The 22764-nt window shown below is 43.0% G+C and overlaps 1 protein-coding gene across 1 annotated transcript; it reads right to left on the reverse strand.

The window, feature by feature from the left end:
* Positions 1–4335: 4335 nt before the first annotated feature.
* Positions 4336–8782, reverse strand: LOC129336087 (matrix Gla protein-like). The gene is made up of 4 exons (XM_054989070.1): positions 8602–8782; positions 7552–7575; positions 5470–5542; positions 4336–4546 (listed from the first exon to the last, which is right to left on the reverse strand). Exons 1-4 carry the CDS (start codon positions 8666–8668, stop codon positions 4417–4419), a joined length of 294 nt encoding a protein of 97 aa, XP_054845045.1. The 5' UTR covers positions 8669–8782; the 3' UTR covers positions 4336–4416.
* Between the last annotated feature and the right edge of the window lie 13982 nt (positions 8783–22764).

A 22764-nucleotide genomic window follows, 5' to 3' on the forward strand; every position in this document is an offset into this window, starting at 1 on the left:
CCTTCTAAATCAGATATGTTAATGGGATTAGAAGGGTGTAACTCTGACTGAGGACTGCACTGTTATTCTAGTAAAGACAAGTTTTCAAGCCAACAGTCTATTTAGTCCTCTACTTTTGAGTGGCTGAGGTACTAGCATTAACAGCCAGAGCTCTCAGTTGTGGGTTCTTCTGATCAGAGTGAGATACCCTGGTAATATAGAATCATGCAAACTATTTACTAGCCAACAAAAACATCTGCCAGGTTATTCATGTGTCCCTCTGCATCTGAAGAGGATTTGACCAGTGCATTAAGCAAGTTACACAGATAGACTTGCTGCTTGCTTTGGACAAATAACTAACTGCAAGTATCACATAAACACAGAAAACAAGAAAACATGCCACTACCCAACATCCCTGGGTTTGGATTTAGCACTCCTTAAAAAAATTGATTTATAGTAACTGCTATCCTAGTCGTGGTAAAGTCACCACATGATGGCAGCAGAAGAACAATAATGATGAATCAGGTGACAAAACTGTTGCTATCTCCAGGTTCTTAAGGATAAAACCAATCAGAGACACTGCACCAATGACATGGTAGGTCTTTTTCTCCTCCACAGCTAAAGACAATGTCCCCAGCTTTTATAAAGCAGTGTCAGTGCCTGCACTCTTTACATCTACAGTGGCTTTTACAAGAGCAAAATCTGTACGACATCAGGGCAGTAACCTTCAAAACCTGGTTTTAAAATGTATGAATTTTTCTTATAGGACACTCAAGAGAAGCAGATATAGTTTATTACCTTTGAACGACGTCCTCTGAAATACAATAGGAGAATATTTATCAGTGTGAACAGCATAGCATTCTGTGTGTGTTGCATTTCTATATCCCATGCATAATGTACTGCAGAATGTGATTTTTTTCAGAAAATCAGATTTCCTTTTTTAAAGGACCATTTCCGGTGATTGAGGAGAAAAGACTGAAATGTGCAGACATCTGCTGGCTGTCCAATAAACAAGAATGAGACTGAGGGCAGGGCTTTCAATGGGCTCCACAGGTACTGAAAAGGATTCCATGTTCAGCCTCTCAGGGGGCTACCAGCACCCCCTCTGTGCTATTAGATACATCCTCGTCTAAGCACAGGGGTGGGCAGAGACCAGGGATTGCTCTTGGGAGCACCGGGGTGGGGAGATACTGCAGCTGGCAGTAGCAATGCAACTTAAAAAACCTCTTCCTCCCTCTCAGTGAGTTATTGATACTTCCATTGATGATTAGGCAGCCACACACACACACACACCCAGAGTCACGCACATACCATTACTTTTTTCCTTGCCTTCTGAAAATCTTCCAGCTTCAAAGCGGGCAGGAGAAACTAGGACGTTATAGTTCAGATTGTGAATGTGAGGGAATACTGTCTGCTGCCACCAGTTATAATACCAAGGCAGTTTTACATAGTTTACACACACATATGAACACACAATAAGCCATCTTATTTTTCCCTCGGTAGTTGTGTGCTCCCATCTGCCTCCCACGGGTCTAGGGTGGCCCTGGCTATGGAATATGGTGAGCTTCTTGGGGAAGGGTTGGGGGGGGAAGAGAGCTCTTCCTCCTTGGTCCTTCTTTCCGTAGTGCCATGTGGGTTGTCTACCTATTTTTTTCTCAGCCACAACAGACAGTCCCCCCAGTGAGGGGGGGGAATCATGGGACAGTTGCATACAGACAGTTCCAGGTTCAGTCCAGGTATCTCCAAGTAAAAGATTTCAGCAGGAAAGACACCTCTATGCCTGGGATGTTGGAAGGTGCTGCCAGTCAGAGTAGGACTAAGCTAGAGGGACCAACGCTGTGACTCAGAATAAGGCAGCTTCGATTCGGTTTCGTTTTCCCGGCCATGTCGGACGCTCCTCTCCGCAGGTCCGGGAGGAAGCGCCCGAGCAGCTTGACCGGGCGGTTGACCTGCGAGGGTTAACCCCCAGGACTCCCAGTGAGGGGGTCAGGGTCCGGAGCACTGCGGGAAGAGCCCCCTGAAGTCGATGCAGGGGGTAAATCGCCCGTTTGCTCCTACGGAGGCCGGCAGACTTGCGCAGCACATCGCATGCTGCCGGGCCATGGAGAACGGCAACAAGCAGATTTAAGGTGAAAACCTGTAAGTAGCGAATCCCTTCTGTCATTCCAAGCGTATGTGAAGGATTGGTGGGAGTTGAAGCTAAGAAGGTTCGGATATCTTCCCCTTCATTGAGTTTTGGAACCTAGTTGGCGGACTCCCCCCCCCCCTAAGATGGCGACGAAAAAGCAGAGCCTTGCTGTGGGTAAATCTGTTTTGGCTGCTTTGCAGGGGAAAAGAGAGTCTCTTGAAGAGGTGGTTAAACAGTCAGTCGCTGAAGCTATGAAGCCCTTTGTTGATAAGCTAAATGAAATCGGTCAGAGGGTTGGCTCAGTTTAGAACGAAATGAAAACCATTAAAGACGTAGCATCGAGGGCAGAGCAGTCTGCTCGGGAAAACGCAGTACTCATGAAAGCAACAAACAAAGAAGTAAAGCTTTGGGAGAATCAATTGATAGGGTTACAAGTGGATCGTGCTCAGACGGTATTGCGTCTTCAGAATGTGAAGGAGGAGGAAAGTGAAAATTTAAAGGCGTCATTCGCAAAGGCAACTAAAGAAGAGTTAAAAAGCAATATTCTGGAAGTCCGCCGGACATCTTCAAAATATGCAAAGAAGCGTCAGCTGCCTCGCAAGATTATTATCGATTTTTCATCTAAGAAGACTCGGGACACCATCTTATATAACTCGTACAATGTGGACTTGGACTTTCTGGGTAACAAGGTTAAGATATTGAAGGACGTTCCATTTTTAGCTCGGAAAAGAAGATTCAAATATAAAAGGTTTGCAACTCTTCTGAGGAAGCGTAAAATAAAATACAAATGGCTATTTCCGGAAGGTATCTGGTTCAGTTATAAAGACCAAGCCTACAAGATAACATCGGAAGTACAGCTGAGGGACTTTGTGTTTAATCATCAAGAGTTTCAGCAAGGAGAGGATTTAGAATCTGAAGGGGGGAATGGGGAGGAGGGAGTGAGCGCAGCCACTGTAGCTGTTCAGAGACAGCTGCGACCGAGATGCAGGGGGGGAAAGAAGACCTGATCCTGACTGTAGTTCGTATTTTATAAGATCTACCAATCTAATAGCATATTAGAAAGTTTAACTTTAAATAATTGTATTATGAAGGGAATGCAATACTTGTAGATGTAGTGTGTGTTTTTCATATGTTGTTTCTTTCCTTTCCCCCTGTTCCCTTTTTCCCTTTTGTAGTTTTTGATGTTAGTAATTAAAAATAAAAAAATTATTTAAAAAAAAAGAATAAGGCAGCTTCATAAGCAGGAGGATCTTTCTGCAACAGGTGAGGACTAGCACTTGTCTTTGCAAATGCGGAGGTAAGATGTACCAACGTACTCAATTTCTCTGATTTTTCTTTGTCCTTTTGATGACAGGGAAAAAATGACTAAATATTTTTCAAAACTAAAGCAGCATGGGCCTTCATGAACTCCACAGCTTCTAAGTATACCAGTTTATCCACTGTAGTTACAGAACTGGAGTCCTTTCATGAACTCCCCCCCCCACACACACACACACCCCTCCCCTATTTGGCTAATTTTGTGGATGAGGATACAAAAAAAGTGCAGGCATTCACTGCCCTTCCCCAAGATCATATACATAACCCTTCAGCATTCTCCTTTGGGGTATCTGACTGACTCCTGCTTCAGCATCATTTTTTAGAAATGAATTCCTACTAGAAACAGTATATAGCCAATCAGATTTGGCTATGTGGCAATGTCAGTAAACATGCAAGGAATACCTTCACTGTTGCATAGCTTTGTTTGTGGTAAGTGGTGTCAATTAACGTGGAAATTTAGCAGGCGATATATGTCTCTATTTTCCAAGGAAAAAAGCCAATTCTTTTTTAAAAAAATACTAAATAGCTAACTAGGGTTACAAAGAGTCGAAAGTGTTACAAAAAAGTAAGGTTTGGAGTGCACATAGAAAATTTCCACTTCCTCTCCATAATCCCTATGCCATAATTTGAACCCTCAGAAAATCCAGTATAGCACTAATACAGGATGTTGATTTTGCCATGGGGTCCCTAACAGAAAAGCTAGTCCTGGCAATTTATTTTTATTCACTTGGTAGACTCTTGACCATTCCACCACTGGCTACCTCCTCTGTGGCATACCAGAATATTGGAGGTTGTGGAACTAATTAGAGACACCTCCAAAACAAAGGATGTTTACTTCTTATTTCCTTACTGGAAAGTTGACAGCCTGCATAAATATTGTTGTTGGACTTGTACCAATAACATAGAACCAGTATTATTTCTCATTTATTTCTCTCTCTTCCAATGGCTCCATGCAGAGGTTCCATCCAGATGAGAACATGAAACATCCACCCTCAGGTTCTTCCAAAGATTAGGTCATATGCTGCTTGAAATCCTATTATTTCAGAGTAGTAGTCACAAGGTGCATAGTTTTCACACTGTTCTTGCTTCATCTCCGTTGGGGATTTAAACATTTCGTAGTACCTGCAGCACAGGGAATGGAATCTCAGGAACTCTGGGATGGCCATAATTGTTCAAATGCTCTGACTAGCCACCTGTGTCAGTCCAAACATATGCAGTATCTCCATGCCTATGCAACACATCCCTCCCCATCTGTTGGCCCACTTGCAAAGATGCTGACCACATTTGGGCTGATGGAAGAGTAAATCTTTTTAAAGGTTGCACCAGCTACAGAGAATGATACCCCAAGTATGTACTACCTGGTGAACTCTAGATGAGGAAAGTAATATTTACATCTATCCTCAGATGGAGATAATGGCTATTTTAAAGAAGAGGAGTCTACTTCCTTCCAATATATCTCCTGCAACTTCTTATTTCTTCGCCTAATTAAACTGTGGAATAGAGATGGACATGAACCGGGAAAAAACCGAACCATGTGGTTCGTCAAATTTTACGAACCATGAACTTTCATGAACCTGCCCCTGGTTTGCGAACTGTCTTGTTTGGTTTGTGAAAACAGCACATCCGGGTCAGAAAACCATCACTTCCTGGTCAGCAGAAGGTCACTTCCGGTCAGCAGAAGTTCACTTCCGGGTCAGCAGAAGATCTGCAGGAAGTCCCCTGTTGCCTAGGAAACTGATTGATTGGCACCAGGCTGTCTGCAGTGACGAACCAAAAAACAAACCAAACGAACCATCCTAAAAGTTCGTGGCGGTTTGTCTGAAATGGGATCTGACGAACCGTGGTTAGCAAACCACAAACCAGCATGGGTTGTGCTTAATTTTGGTTCGTATTTCAGTTCGTGCCCATCTCCACTGTTGAACTGTACATGCAATAAATCTGCACAGTGATACATGCAAGCATCTTAATGTTTTTCACAATCTGTGCAGTCCTCTCTTTTGAATTAGACTTTAAAGATACCAACATTGAGCCCTGGTGATGTTTACCTTTCATAGTATGGATAAGATCTCTTCTGCCTCCTCACAAAGGTGTTGGCAATTTTCTTATTTATCTTAATTCCTGTTGTGAAAATGAAATGTCACAGTATGAGAATAATAACCAAATGTTCAACTAAAGTGAAAAACTCAAATAGCCAAATAGTTCTAAAGCTAAAACATGTATTTTATGTAGTCAGTAAGCTAATATACTCAGAGCCAAGCTACAAGTGATGCCTGACACAGGTTGGACGCTTGTCAGCTTCCCTCAAGTTTTGATGGGAAATGTAGGCATCCTGGTCTTGCAGCTGTATTTGAGAGCCAAGCTGTAAAACCAGAACGCCTACATTTCCCATCAAAACTTGAGGGAAGCTGACAAGTGTCCAACCTGTGTAAGGTGTCACGTGTAGCTTGGCTCTCAGCTGCAGATGTACTCCTATTACAGAACGGGAGGGCTTCCTGCTGTCTGTAAACTACTAGTTCAGTTCACCAGGAAAGACAGCCATTGCAGAAAGAGAGAAGGCAGCCCCAAGTCTGCAGGATCCTTTCTAGGTTTGTCTTGATTCAGGCAATATGTTAGAAAAGGTGAGATAAGCATTCTAACTTCTAAATGCTTGTTCTGTATTTTCTCTGTTGCTATTGTGCTTCCAGCTGAAGCGCTCTTGAAAGCTGTTTCCCTCTGCTTTTTCTCCATTGTATCTAAATTGATGAGCTAGGATTTCCTCTGCACATTGGATCCAGCAAAAGATCACATTTTAGTTCCATCAGTACTGTCATCTAGAGGCTGCAATGCAGCACCTTTCTTTTTCCTTTTGCACATGCACTACATCGCCACAGTGGGAGGACACGAGGTGGTGTTCCCAGGAAGGAGTTCTGCCTTTTCTAGACCTGAGTGAGGCTGCATCTTTAAACAGCCCAGCACCCCCTCAAAAAAACCCCTCCAAACTCCATGCATCTCTCTCACTCGCACGCACGCACGCACGCACACACACACACACACACACACACTCTCCTGTCTCACCTTCCAATAATCCTAATATTTTACCAGACCAGCAGGCAAGAAACTGCCCAGGATGTCTGGCTGACAGGGGGCTTATTCACCACGGGACAAACTGGCAAACTGAGTTCATGCCAAGTCTCTTATACCACCTAAACAGGTTTAAAAATCATTTTAAGCAGTGCCAGAAATCACAGGCCCTCCTTGTAAAGTCCCTCCATTTTGTTTGGCTCTTGGCAGAAATTCCAGAATTAGCCTCAATAGCAATATTTGTCAGAATTTGCCTCCACATATGAGGTTAGCGGAATTTAATCCAAAGAGCCGAAAGAGATTTTTTTTTTCCCTAATGGAGTTCCAACAAAGATTGGGAGAGGGGGAGCAAAAGCCCTAAACTATGTGCCCTCCATGTACTGAAGAAAATGGGTATAGCTTTGCCTCTGTATAAACCCAGCATGAGAGCCAGCACGATGTAGTGGTTGGAGTGCTGGACTTGGATCTGGGAGACCCTGGTTTCAATCCCCACTCTGCCATGGAAGTTTCTTGGAGAACTTTGGCCTACTCATACATGCTCAGCCTAACCTGCCTCACAGGGTTGTTGTAAGGATAAAATTGAAGCAAGGAGAAGGATGTAAGCCACTTCGGGTCCACACTGAGGAGAAAGGCAGGGTATAAATGAAGTAAATAAATAAATATTTCTTATGACAAGCCTGAACAATCACACTAGATTGACCTAAGGTTTTCAACTTTTTCCACACGGGCTCCTGAACCTTTAAGAGTTGTGTGACAGAAAAACAAGTAAAGGTTTTACCATCAATGTACCTCATTTCCAGGGCAAGCTGAACCTTTTGGATTTCTGCCTATCATGAACCAATTAAAAGCTCAGGAACCTGCTAAAAACAGGTGCCAATCCCCAACAGACATATCTGGCAGCTAGTAAAGGAGGACTCAGGAAAACACACACAGTAACAGTCAAAGTCCTTGTCTCTCATAACTTTGGCAAAAGCATACTTTGCACTGCAGAGCTGGTTTGAAGAGGACACCCCAATTATGAGGAAAACTTTGGAAACTTACGGACACCAGCCTTGCTATGTACTCACCTTCATCCATGGGCCTGTTTGTATCTGGAAAACACAGATGACATAGAATAAAACACTGGTGCCACATTTATAGTCCACCTTTTTTCTAAGGCACTCGAGGCAATTTACCATTTAAAATAATGATTTTTTTTTAAAGCTATAAAGAGGTCCCAGGCAATTTTCTGCTATTAACAGTCTGTTCCGAAACCAGTAATATGAGCTCATAAGGGGAGCCCAGCTGGAGCAGGCCAAGGTTCATTTAGTCCATCATCTTGTTTCCCACAACAACAGATCAGATGCCCTGAGAAAGCCAACAAATGAGGTGCAGAGACCAAATCCACACACATCATATGACAATCTGAGATATACTGCTTCTGATCATGGAGGCTTTGTTACCCGGAGAGCCTGGGGGAGCACATGTTATGTGGCCATTCACATATGGACCCTTTGTTAACTTAAGTTTTAAAAAAAAGTTTCATAATTTGTCACATATAATCTAACTCACGAAGGAAAGTAGACTAGCCAAATGATGGTGCTTCAGTTCACCAGCTTCCTGTTCGGAAGTAAGGAAGATAACAGCCCTTAATTGAGATTTACTTGTATGTTATTCAGGAGCTATTCTAAGGGGAAGATTTACCCCTACTACCATTGCCCATCTATTGTAAATTCATTTATTACCCATCCTTGAATAATGAGGTCACTGATGCAGCATAGTAGCTAAGGGAATGGTACTAAGCAGGTCTATTTAGAAGTAAGTCCCATTTTATTCAATGAGAATTACTCCCAGGAAAGCATTCTTAAGATTGCAGACTAGGAGGCTGAGTTTCAAATCAGGCAGCCTTTGGTTTGAATTTTAATCATGAACACCTCAAGGTGGCCTCAGGCCAGCCATTCCCTCTGTCAGCCCCCTTCTGCAGTATGGGGATAATACGACTGATCTATCTTGCATGGCAGTTGTATGGATTTCACCAATAATCTATGTGAAACTCTTTAAACACTCACAAACATTATGTTATGCAAATGCTATTTGCAATAATGCTATTAATATTTATCCCGGTCACATTTCCTTACCTCCTTCACAACAGCAGGGGGCTGTCAAGACCAGGGTCAGCAAAAGCAGGATCGGAAGATTGCCCATCCTCTCCCTGCTTGTAGAAAAGTCTTTATACAGCTTGAATTTTCTCTTGAAAGATCCGGCAGCTTCTTGGGAGCTTTGTTTTTCAGCAACTGCTTATATTCTGCGACTAGAGCAGGCCCCTGTCCAGGGAGTGCCTGAAACACTGCCATTCTAGTGTCACAGTATCCAGTTCAAAACTTTCCATTTGGGTCAAAAGACATCCAATTCTGGCAGCCATCTGCATGTCTGCCTCAGGCCAAAGGCTTGTTGAATTTCCCAATGACTTTAAGGACTCTTCTTTCAAGGAAAGGCAAAGATTATAAAACTGTTTAATTATAAACATCCTGCTAAGCATTAAAAAAAACTCTTCCAGCTGTGACACTGGAAGATAGTCTACATTAACTCATGACTCAATCTTCTGTCACCCCAGGACCCAGCAAATGCAATCCTAAGCAGAATTATACCCTTCTAAATTGCTTGCAATTCTGCTTAGGAGTGACTGCTAATTTAATTTGATGCCGTGGTAGGGATGCCTGCAGCTGTTTGAACCCAGCTGCTCAAGTTGTTTGTGAGAAGCAGGTCCCAGGACGGTTTCCACAAGTTTCTCCACTCTGGTCCAAAACAGTGTAAAAGGAGGGGTCCCACTGGTGCAAGGTGGTCCGCTTTGGATTTCAAATAATTGTTTCCACACCCACTTCTCTTTATGATCCCCATCCCAGGGCACTTGCAAGGTACCACAATCAAAACAGCTGCCACTGCCACATCGACATTTTGCTCTGCAACTGCCCACCCACTCACCCTGCCTCCCTCATCTTTATGGTCTGGGAGGGGAAGCTGTGCAGGACCCCTGTGCCCTGAAGTCTCACCGCTTTGAAACGGAGCAATTTAACAGCCACGTGCCAAGGTGCACGTGAATTGGCTATGGTTTAAGCTTGCTCACTATGTGAAAAAGGTGATGCTGCCTTTTGCTAAAAAAAAAATCCTGCTTTTCTAAAAAAAAAAAAAAATGGCAGGCCATTGTTTGCCTTTTATACACACACAAATCTGGCAATCAGCCAGAAATTATAAAAAGCTGCTTCGATTGGTTAGCACTCCAAAATTGGCTTTCTTGTCATTGCCAAAACTGTGGGAACCAGCTTCACAAAAATGGCTTGGCAGAGTATGGTCTCCTTGTCAATTTGCACCTGCTATATGAGAATGACTTTATTACTCAAAGAAGAAGAAGGGGGGCCACACCAAGGCAAAATGAAGAAGGAACAGCAAATGGTGCAAAAGGAAGAATTCTTTAATAGCAATTAACCCCTCAAAGACAGCACATTGCCCTACGTCCTGAATAAAGTGGCAAAAAAGAACACAATTTGAGAGAAAGGTCGCTCTTGCAACATTTTCAGTGGGAAGCCAGCTGCATCCTGTGCTCATTCTGAAAGTCTAGGATCACCATTTCATCACACCCCAAAATGTAGATAAAATACAACCCAGCCAGGAAAACAGAACAGCTAACAGTGGGCAATGAGTTCCTGAGACTCAGCCTTGAGATAGGCAAGGTTTGAAACGCAAGAAAAGGGTACTTATATACACAAGATAAAGTTTTTACATAATTAACAGTGCAATCCTAAGCAGAGTTACCCCAGTCCAAGCCCATTGATTTCAATAGGCTTAGACTGGAGTGACTCTGTTTCAGAATGCACTGTAAAAGTGGTTTAAAAATTAACTTCCCCCCCGGGCTATTTTCGACTCTTTTCTTTTTTGACATTACAAACTTGCAATAACCTTCTTTCATGGCAGAGGGCAGTCCAATAGATCTTCTAGAACGTACCTGGCTTTATAGAAATGAAATATCCAAAGACGGTCCTTCTTGTGAGGAAGAGCATGTCAACGACACAAAGATTTTCACCTTTCAAAAACAGCGCTATCCTTCCTTACAGTGATATTAGGCAAAAGAACCCATGCTTTTGGACTATGATTGGTTTAATAAAGAAAGGACCGTTTGGCTTGGTATAACAACTTACAAAAATTGTGTGATCTCCAGAACTGCCAGCCTTACAAGTAGCTGATGAGATTACTGGGGCACGGCATCCCCTATATGCAGTATCTTCCCAGGCCCAATATTACCTCACATGAACACAAGAAGCCACCTTATATTAGGCCAGAACTTTGGGCTGTCCAGGTCAGTATCATCTACTCTGGCAGGGTAGCTAAAGAAGGGAGTTTTGAATCTCAAAAGCTTATACCCTGAAAATCTTGGGGGTCTGTAAGGTGCCACTGGACTCAAATCCTGCTGTTCTGATAGGCAGTGGATATCCAGTAAAGGTTTTTCACATCACATAGCACCGGATTCTTTTAACTGGAGATGCCAGGGATTGAACTGGGACCTTCTATATAAAGAGCAGGTGTTCTACCACTGAACCACATTTTTTCCCTTGCCTCAAAAGGAACACTGATGAAAGTTTCCAAAGATCACAGAATATCTGCTTGGTCTATTTTACACAAGCCAAGCAAACAAAATATTGGGCAAAGAGCACATTCCTTCTCTAACTTACACATGCAACTTTCATTTACATTCATGGGGCAAACAAAGATAATTCAGACATCTGCAGGCTTAAAAATGGTTTCCAATTGGGAAAAATGTGTATCGGTTCACGTGCTGCAGTTTATTGTTATGGTAAAGTCAAAGGAGGAAAAAAATTTTCAGTGAAGGAACTCATACAATTAATTGGGTTCCAATCTTCTCAAGACCTGATCCAAACCACTCTTTCAGACATTGTTTCTTAATATAATGTTGTATAAACTTGTAATTACTAATAATGCTGTTTAATTCATATACTAACTAGGCATGAATGTTAGTTTTGACAAAGGAATGCCGAAATCATTCATCCCAGCAGGTTAGTAAGTCTGCTGCATCCAAAATAACAGCGTGTCTCTGTGGTACCTTAAAAACTAAACAAATGTGGTCAAAAAGCCAGTGGTGCAAGAAAGAGAATAATTATTGGATAATAATAGGTTAAAAAAAGATTTTTGTATTCCTGATAAAAGGAAAGATTTCTATATTCCATTGGGGGGGGTAGCCATAGCCAGTTCCGTGTTGGGAAATTCCTGGATATTTGGGGGTGGAGCCTGGAGAAGGTGGGGTTTAGGGAGGGAAGGAACCTCAGCAGGGTCCACCCTCCAAAGCAGCCATCTTCTCCAGGGGAACTGATCTCTGTGGCCTGGAGATCAATTGTAATTCTGGGAGATCTCTAGCCACCACCTGGAGGCTGGCAACCCTAGTTTGTGTTCTAAGTGTGTACAGCATGAAAAATATAGCCCTATGCTGCATGACCTATCATCTGAGATATGGATATGTTGGTTAGGATTTATATAGTACTTAAGACAAGTACTATATGTGATTGGCTGCAGACATAATTAGTTGGGGAGGCAGGCAGGGAGACTTTAGTTTTAGCTCCCATTGAGTTTAATAAGACTGTGTTACTATTATGCCCCGTTATGTCCTGCTGGGGGCAGAACATGGACTGAGACAGCGTACTATACCAACTAAACCTAATCCTCCTTTAGTATGCCCCCTGGAGCTGCCATTTCTGGTTCTATTGGAAACAAAACCGGGTGTCTGCCCAACCAATCGGAGGTATAGTGAATGTGCAAGGAACAATAATCTCACTTAAAGAGAAAATCATAGGATATTTATACAGTGTAAAGTGCCAAGTGCGTCAGATAAATAAACTCATCTTGTAATCACCTTAAAAAGTTTCATGCAGATATTTCCTATAAACACAACACACAGAATCCTATGAAGCCATCAATGTACCTATACATATCCTATGATTTTTTCTTTAAGTGAGATTATTGTTCCCTGCTCACACTGCCGGTGCCAGGGTTTCCAACGCCTGCAGCCACTCTCCTGTGCGCGCACGTGCAGTGCACGCGCGCCCCTAGACTGCATGATGGCGTCACCACCTGATGATGTCATCACACAGCAAAGCTGGGCCCCTTGGCCGGCAGGTGGCTGGGGCAGCACACGGAGGCTGCCTGTGCTCCGCACGCCACCCCAGCCGCCTGCCGTGCCTGGCCTGCAGCTGCTGCGCCCAGCCGGGGGCGTATGGTGGTGGCAGTGGCGGCGCGGGGCTGGCCGGCTGCAGCAGCTGTGAGCCAGGCACACCAGTTCCCTGGCGCACGCTTCCACCCCCAGCATCCCCTCTGGTGCCTCCTCCGGCCCTGCGGTGCCCGCAGCGCCTGCCTCACCGCCTCAATGGTGGCGCCGGCCCTGCCTGCTCATTCACTATGCTTTCAGTTGGTTGGGCAAATGCCTGGTTTTGTTTTGTTTCCAGTCTTTTCCCGGAACGGCTTCTTTTTGTTTGTATTCTGGTTCTATAGCAGCACAGACACAACATGGTAAACTATGAATCTCCAGTGAGGATGGTGTTTTTCCAAATTATGCTGGCAGCTGTTCTTAGAGTTGTGATCTTAATATTACTGCATTACTGATGCATTGACATGTTTATTAAAAATAAACATTTTATTTTTATCAATTGCCAGTTTCTGCTATATTCATTACTTATTATGTGATGAAATTAGAAATGTGTTCTGCGTAGTTCATAACCATGTAGAATGCAGTTAACAAAAATAAAAATACGAAGTCTTCTTCCTCCCTAGAGTTCTCTCCTTTAAAAAAAAATCTGTGCGGAGATTTCCCCCCTATAATAGCATCACCACCTTTGTGACATGGCAACGTCTCATCAGCATAACTGCTTCAAGAGATGGGGACACTTGATCCCTGCCAACCCACTTGGGCATACCCTTGGTTTTTCTGAAATTGCACCCGTGGCCTGGTGGATTATACAACATCAGTTCTCTTCACGCAGTTCATGTCCAAATTGCACAAACAAAATGTGTCCACAGTACTTGCTGACAGATTACAGACTTGCATTGTGGCAAAATACTTCCATCTGTTTCTTTGATCTATGAAGAAAAATCCATCTTTTGGTTTGTACACATTCATGAACAGAAGATTTGCCATGCCTGTCAGCTATGAAGATCATATCGTGCTTGGTACTGTGAATGTTGTCTTTGGCTTTTGAGACAGAGAATTCCTTGAAAATTCTGCATATGCACCTATCCAATTTCTTTGTCCTTCAGTTAACCCTCTTTTCTAAAGGTTGAAATCATATCACACAATCTTTGAAGCTTCTCAGCTGTTTCACCAGACATGTCACAACTGAAGCAGAATTTATTGACATGTAGGATTTCAATAGCCACAGCTAGGTTAAAGTGAGCCGTTTTACATCTGTCAAAGTAAATGCCTGTGGGGATCCTGTTCAGTGATCCTGGATGTAGGGACTTTCTGATTTTTAAATGAACTGTAGAAGGCTGGATTCCTGATCATACCTACTTGACAAAAGGTATGGTCATGTTTCCTAGCAATTGTGGCTATCCTTCAATGGGACTTAATAGCTCTGGCCAAGCAGCCATCATGGTTTGTGTGAGGTCACCTCACTTAAAGAAATGAGCAAGTATTTATGAAAAATAATCACCGTTCTGGGGTTGAAAGCAGCAGAGAAAGAAACAGATAAAGTCTATTTTGAGATGGCTGAAATACCTCTCCCTCTCTCTCTCTCAGGATCTGATGTGAGGTAGCAGATCTCTTACCCTGCAGAAGTGGCTCTGTGGCTCCACCTGTATTCTGTCTGTATATTTGTAAATAAAGCAAATACTACCAAAAAAAACACCTACAACGTCCCACTGTTACTTTTAGTGCCCTTCACTCTCCTTCAAAGGGAAGCAACCTGAATAAACACCAGCCTCTGGAAACTCACATACTTGGGGAACTTTCCCACTACCTTGAAATATGCCAAACAGCTCTGAGAATGCACCAGACATTATGAAAAAATTATAATGATCACAGTTGTGGAGCTACGAAGAAGTGGTTTTAAACTTAGGGGATAGACTAATGATATCCCAATGTTATTCAGACACTTGGTAAACATGTTGTCTAGGAAATACAGTGTAAGATCAAACTTGGTGGTTTAATCATCAAAAATTATTCCTTGTTACTAAATCTACTGTTCCATTAGAAAACAGAATAGGGATTTAAAGTTCAATATTGACTTGAAGGAATGGAGGTGGACTTGGAACTGTAAAGTACCTAAACTTATTTCTATGAGTTTAAAAGAAAACTTCTTTAAAAGCTTGTTTCAATGATCTCTCACTCCACATAGGTTAGACACTATATACAGAAATACACAGGATCAGTGTTGGCAATGTGGCTCCTGTATGACAGATATTTTTTACACGTTTTCTGGTCAAGTTTAAAAATTCAGCCATTTTGGAAATTCGTAATTTACTTTGTTAATAAAATTTTGGGTGGTAATATATCCCTTGATCCAAAAGTTACTCTTCCGGGCCGTTTAAAAGGCTTGTCGCCCTTTCACATATTTTGAGTGTACTTTCTGCTGCTAAATTGGTGACAGCAGCAAAATGGAAAAAGGTACAACTGTTTGTCGTTTATTGTGTTGAGGTGTATAGTTTATAGTTTAAATAAAGAAAATTTTAATGAAAAAGGTACAGCTAGGGTTATCAACCTCCAGGTAGGGCCTGAAGATCACCCAGAATTACAACTGATCTCTAGACCACTGCAGAGATCTTCTCCCTGAGAAAATGGCTGCTTTGGAGAGTGGACTCTGTGGCATTATACCTTCTCCTCCCTAAACTCTGCCTCTCCAGGCTCCACCCCCAAATCTCTAGAAATTTCCCACCTTGGAGTTGGCAACCTTAAACACATGGAGGAAAGGGTACTTTGGTGATAAGAGCTCTAGAGAAAGGGCTTTATTCAATTAGCTGAGTCTTTGTAATGAGGTAAATTATACATCATGTGCTCTTGGACTATTATATTCTGTCTGTAAGCTACCCTTTTCAGTTATTTTAGGTTTTCTGAATGCTTTCTCATCTGTCCAGACTGTGAATCATCACATCCCTGGTTCAGTCTACTTTCCAAAGATTTTTCAGGACAGATTGAACTGCAATCAGAATAAAAATGAACTCATATTTTAAAAATGGCTTTTTGCAAGTAGGTAAAAGAGTTTCTTGCCATTGTTGGCTTTTCACATCTTGTGATCCTCCCTCTATTCCTTGCCTCCTTTTTAAAGATTTGAAGTGGTGATAATGCCTCACTCCCGCAAACAATGAGAAGTTCCTAGAGCAGAACTATCAGGCTGAGTTTCCTTTTTAAAGCTAACTCCACCTAGAAGCTCTCAACTCTCCATGTTTTCCAAACTGCAAAACAAGGCAGTCCCACGGACAGGCCCAGGATGGCTCAAGAAAGGCCCTGGGAAGCAGCAGCGCTGCCAGAGCCTCCGGAGGCCCGAACAAAAGGAGACCTCAAAGGCAATAGCATCACAAGGCCCTGCACAGGGGGAGTGGCAGGAGCTGCCAGAGACGAGGGCAGGGGAACGGCCTACAATTGGCAGAGTGGCACAATTCAGGACTGCTCCAGAAAGGTATGCTTCAGAAGGCTCAGGGCATGCAGGAAAGGCCCAAGGACCCCCAGCCGGGCAAGAAGGGTAACTAAGGGCCTGGCCTGAGAGAGAGGCCTCTCCGAGGATGGGATACTTACTTGAGAGACAGGCTGCACCAAAGTGGTGGAAGGCATGGTGGTTTGGAAACAAATAGGAAAGGGACAAGAAGGAACCCATGGGAACCCTTCCTAAATTGTGAAGAAGGGGACCCAATCTGATACCAGAGAAGGTGTATCAAACAGCAACAGCAGTCGATTATTCAACTTCCCTTTCTTTTCTTCGGTGCACAGACCTCGGTCGAATCCACATTTACCCATTACCCGCATGTTTATCGGATATCTTCCATTTGCCTCCAATCCGCGATTTTTTCCTTTTCATTCACATTCCTGCTTCCAATCCGTCTTTCTTGCGCGTCCCTCTGGTCACACGGCCGCTCGAAAACAGCTTTTTTGGGCGGGACCTTTTTTTCCCGCCCATTTTTAAAAAAATTTTTGAGCGCACTTTTCCGTTATTTCGATCTTGCCTTATAAAGAAACATCATTGAAGATAATGATGCCTCTCTTTCTCCCACTGACAGCACTGATGGCTCTCTCCCGTTTCTTTTTTGGAAATTTGGAAGCATGTGGGAAGCTTTCATGGGCATTTCCTATGCAGGACAGTTCAGTGCCTGAATTTTACTGATGTTTCACTTCCTTGGAGTGTCATTATTTCGATATTTCGTAATTTCGATATTACAGTAATATAAAATAAAAAAAATAAAAAACAGTTAAAAAGGAAGTTTCGCGAGTCCGTTCTGAGGATAGATTCACCCCAAAATAATTTTTCAAACTACCAGATTTGATTCAGAAACAGCATAATCAATAAATCCAATGCTATGAAGTCAAAAACAGTCTTTTGCAGACTACGGAGCACTTGCAAGTTGAATCAGCCAATAGGAACTCTCGGAACGGCTGGAGAGACAGGAAGGGGGGTGGTTTTTAAAAAAACTGCGTAAATTGCACATTGGCCCGTTCACAGCCACCGTGAAACTCCCGTTGAAAACCTGTGACCACATATTCGGGAGAAATGCGAATGAAATGCGTCTGTTTAATGAGGTAATGTGACCGGCACTCGGGATTGCGTGGGGAATGCGGGGAACATGCGACTTAGAATGAATAATGTGGATTCGACCCTCCTCTTAACTCCCACAGCAAGCCCAACACTTTTTGCCTCATGCTTCGCACTGCTCATATGTCCTACCACAAACCAAACCACTTGCCAGCCAGTAGATTACGCAACTCATTCACATTCTCTGACCGTTGTAATCTAACCACAAAGATGGATTTTTTGTTGTTGTTGCACAACTTGGGTTTTCTTTGTTGCTGTTTTCATACTGGAGCATACGGGACTCTCTGTCCATTTAGCTGTGTTGTGGTATAATGTCTTTAAGCTTTGTACTGTATTGAAACTAAAAGCTTCTTTGGCATAGGAGTGATGATACTGCTGTTGATTGATGCAGCAAACAACCTGATACGTGTTGTCGTCCTTTTCTACCAATTTAACTATCCTCCTTACCTTAACTATCCTTGCATTTCCATTTTCATGATGATGAATGTTTAACATCTGCTGAAGTTGGACATGCATAAGATCTTATGCTTTGCTTTGTGTATTCCACCTTCTAAATGTTGGTGAAGTGTTTGGAAAGGATCGTGTTCACTGCAGCAAACCAAATGCCAGATGTTTGAGTTCTCAGGACAGATTCTTCTTAACTTGTTTATTGTATCCGTGTCTTTATTCTTTTGGAGGCTTTATTTTTAAATGAAAATCAGCCACATATGATGTATAGGACAGGGATAGCTAACTGGACTGAAATAATTTTATCTGGACTTTGGCATCCCTACCAAACTTTAATCAGGATGCAGTAAAATGCTTGCCTGGAGTTCCACATAAGGAAAAGAAAAAAAATTTTTTAATGTTGTGATGGAGATATTCCACATGGACTATTACATCTGTCTTGTATGTAATATCCTATAATTATGAAGTTCTTGTTGATAGACTGAAGCCTGGTGCCAACTTTATCATGGAGCCTAGAGTTGCCATTGCCAGCCACCAGGTGAGACCTGGAGTTCCCTCAGAATTATAATTGATTTCCAGACTACAGAGGAAATGGCAGCTTCAGAGAGCGGCCTCTATGGCAACACATTCCTACTGATCTCTCTCACCCCTCCCCACCCCTACTGGTCTCCTCCACCCTGTCTAGCTACTGCCTCCAAATGTCCACGGTTGCCAACCCTAAATGGAGCCTGACCTTTTATGAGGGGATTTGTTTGTGAGGCAAAGTACATTTTTGATCCTTGGGCTGAAGCATTGTCTAGGGCGTAGGCAATAGAATGGTCTCCAAAAATGCAAATATTGGCCATCTTTTTTGTAAGACAAGCTAATGAAGATTCCTGTGTTACTTAAGACTGATTTGATTACGACTGGATTATATTCTTCATGAGGAGAAAATCAGCCAGTCTGAAGCAATGTGCTTGTCACATTTGTCCTTTGGATTTTCAAAAGCTTAGCCTGGGAGACATAAGGATTCTTACACCCTGAAATGTCTTTTGCTTTCTCGGAAATGTCATACTGTTAGTGTTGGATTGTGGAGCATTAATAAAAACATGGCATAGAAGTTCTGAATTTGTTGGCCCCAGTCATCTTTGGCTACTTGGAAGAAATTTGTTTAGTTAATCATTTAATGCCAGCCATGATTGAACTGCACACATGCTTCAAAGTGAAGGGAGATGGATTGCTTAGAGCCTTCATTAGCAGAAAAGGCAGCCCCACACATGGGAAAGGAAAACTATGATGAGCCCATAGACATTCCCTTGCTGAGAACTGAAGCTGTCTGGTTTATGGTATATACAGCTCTGGCTTGCAGCCCTTGAACATGATGAGTGTTTCACATTCTAGTCTTTGATCCTTTCTGTGACTCTACCTGTATTTCCGAAAGGAGAGGGAATTGGGTCATGAAACTTGACAGAACCCCCCCATGTCCAGAACCCAAGTTCACTACAGTATGAAACCCATTAGAAAAAAAAATGAGTGAAATTTCAGTCCTGACTCTTGAAGTCCTGGCCCAAACTGTTGCTCTCCTCCCCTATCTTCTTCTTCTATTGCTTTTTTTGTTCATCCTTCACAAGATCATGTTCTATTAGCCTTCTTGGTTTCTCTGGTCCATGCTATAGCATGATTTGACAGGCAGCTCAATCAGTCTTACTAAGGTTGCCAACTCTGGGTTAGGAAATTCCTGGAGATTTTGGGATGGAGCCTAGGGAGCGGAGCAACCTCACCAAGATATAATGCCATCAAGTCCACCCTCCAGAGCAGCCATTTTCTCCAGGGGAACTGATCTCTGTAGTCTGGAGATCAGTTGTCATTCCTGGAGATCTCCAGGTCCCACCTGGAGGTTGGTAGCCCTAGTCTCACCACTTACACTGTCAGGCCATACGTATCTTAGCTCTAATCCTTTAAGGACCTTCCTCTCTTTTAATTAGGAAAGTATAAAAAATGTCAGAGAAATTATTTGAAGGAGTGAGTTCTAGAACCTATGAAAGGTTTTGCCTCAGATAGGACTTATAGACAAGCCTAGAGAGGCCCATGCTACTTCCAGCTTTTAAGGCTCCCAGCCATGATAAAAAAAATTTAAAAGATGATGGATGAAGAATATAAAAACAAGTTATGAAACTTACCAAATGCCAAAACATTAATAAGTGCCTCTATTTGAGCCCCCTTTGAGTATGGAATAACTTGTGGAATAGCTTCAGAGACAACGTAACAGTGTCTGATGTAAGATATTTTGTGAGTGAAAATCAAAGGCAGACAATGGACTATTTCTAACAAAACTGGCAAACTTCTTGATAGTTGTACAGGGCTCTAAATGCCCCTATACCTACTTGATGCATGCAAAGATATCTGGAGTCACAGGAGCGATGGATCTCTAGCATAGGCTTGAATGCAGTATACATGAGCCATGGACCAGAACTTCCTGCTGTCCGTTGCATCATGGGCCGATGCCACCTTTCGTTGTGCATCGATGAATAGGAGCTTTTGCAAACACTCCCCAAACACGAGGTCTACACAACCTGGGCACCAACAAGTCAGATGGAACCCACAAGCCCCATATAATGCTTTATCAGGTGTTTGCAGTCCTTCCATTTTCTGACAGCAGAACAAGAGGTTGACTAGCACATGGCTGGTGCTCCCTTGAGCTCCCCCTACCACTCCATATAGTAGTGGGAACAAAAATGGGGGGGGGGCATTACACAGGGCTGCAACATCACTTCTGGTTGGAACCCAGAAGTGACATCATCACATTGTGTGATGCTCTAGGAATTTTGCCAGTCTTTATGGTGCACCATGCTGTTTTGCCAGTCTGCACCCCCAAATGGCCCCACCACTGTATGCAGCTGGGCTGGAAACTCTACTGGTGCATTGCATTCAGCATGGCAGATTACAAACTGTACAGGCTTGCTCTAGTCAGTTCAACCTTCTTCTTGTAGTGTAGCTAATGCATTACTGATGCCAAATAAATGTGACAGTAGTAACTGAACAAGCTGCCTGTCCAGCCTTCACTGTGGTTTCCATGCAGACCACTTTGCTAGAAGCATTAACTGGGCTTTCTCTTTTTTTTCTTTCAGAAATGGATACTGAAACTATCAGAGATCTAAATTCCTCTGGATGATGACACACAAGTATGCTTTGTGGGGCTGGAGGTGGCCATAGGCTGCCAATGCAGGACTTTCAAAAGTCTTTTTATCATATAAGGAAAATAGCTTTATGTCTTCAATTTGCTTCACAGCATGTTAATAATTTTGACATTTTATAGCACACTTGCCTGGGTGGCTTTCTTCCGTTCATGCCATTTCTCTCTTTTCAGTTATTTACAAAAAAAGACCAGTGGAAGACTGGAGAACTAAATAGTTGACACAGCATATATTTAACAAATGTAAAAGACTTCTATGTGTTTAATATCTCCACATTTGAAGGAAGGAATCCAAGCAGCTGTGGTCAGTAGTGGGCTGAAAATATATTTACACAATCACTTAAGATGGCACCAGTTCTGGTACTACAGAGCCTGCTTCTTTGGCGTTGATAAACATGTCGCATTGGTGTGCTGAGTTCATACGAATGAGTAAATCCATGGGTGGCCTGCACATGCTGTCTGTGGTTAATGTTGTCGCTTGGTTTGAGGTGAAATGGAAGCAAAAGTTAAGCTGCATAAGCCATGATCATTTATATATTTCCAAACGTTTGTGGGTTTGCTCACAAGGACATTTCACAGTATAATTCTATTCATTGAGTGCTGAAGGCCTTGAAGTTATTGGTACATTCTAGGTTGGGTGACGGTCACAAAAATTACTGAAGATCTCCTCAGAACAGTAGGTTTTAGTACTTGCAAATAGTTGGTATTCAGAAAGTCCTTCTCAACCAAGTATGTGCAACTATTTGAAAGTAATCAGAGTATTACATACTCCAAATATCTAATGCCACGCATTGGGAATTTAATTCAAGATACTGACCATGGGTTCTAAGGATCCAGTCTCTTTCTACTTCTAAAGAAGATGGGGAGCAAGATGAAAGTGTTTTGATTTTTGAGCTCTTGTGATTTCTCTGCTTATTGACAAACAGGTCAGTTAGAATGCACACAACCCTGTGTCCTGCAGCCAAATCTGCAGCCTATGGAAGAATGTCTTTCTTGTGTTTCTTCTCCCCTTCTAGAGTTGTCATCTCTGGGTTGGGAAATTCCTTGAGATTTGGAGGGGGGGGGAGCCTGAGGAGGGCATGGTTTGAGGAGGGGAGGAGCTTCAGCAGGGTGCAATGCCATAGAGACCATTCTCCAAAACAGCCAAACATCTCTGTCTGTGCCCAGGATGGAAATAATTCATAATTCTGGGTGATCTCCAGGTCCCACCAGGACATTGACAAGCCTACCCCCAACCATCCCGGAGGAATGCACCCAGTGTCACCCATTTCCTTCTTCCCCACCCCTTCTGTCCCATCTTTTGTGCACAGCAGCCATCACTGTCCGGTGTGTTGAGCCCCCTTTCCCTCTCTCATCAGCCACCATCTTTCTGTCTCCCTCTCATTTGCTGTCACCCTCTTCTCTCTTCCTCTGTGTGCATCCCTTGTAAAATTATTAGAATGTTTGTGGCCTTGCATGGAGTTGCCATCTTTGGGTTGGGATATTCCTGGAGATTTAGGGGAGGAGCCTGGAGAAGGGGAGGGACCTCAGCTGGGTATAATGTCATAAAGTCCCCCCTCCAAAGCAGCCATTTTCTGTAAGGGAAAGAGATCAGTGGCCTGGAGATCAGTTGTAATTTCAGGAAATCTCCAGCTACCACCTGGAGGTTGGCAATCCTAACCTTGCATGATGATGTGATTTCCTGGGAGCACGCATCCCTCCCTCCCACCAGGAGGGTAAGGGGACCTGGCAACCATGTTGCCTAGGAAGAGGGAAAGGAATGGTGGTGAACCCTAAGACAGAGGGAAAGTGGCTGGTTTTCTCCTGAGGAAGAAAATTTTAAAGAAGCTCCAGAATAGACTGCCTGTAGTGCAGTGAGAAGGGCAGTTGGCAGAAGAGTGGCCGCC

The sequence above is a fragment of the Eublepharis macularius genome, chromosome 9, assembly GCF_028583425.1.
Source record: "Eublepharis macularius isolate TG4126 chromosome 9, MPM_Emac_v1.0, whole genome shotgun sequence".
In the NCBI taxonomy this organism is placed as follows: Eukaryota; Metazoa; Chordata; class Lepidosauria; order Squamata; family Eublepharidae; genus Eublepharis; species Eublepharis macularius.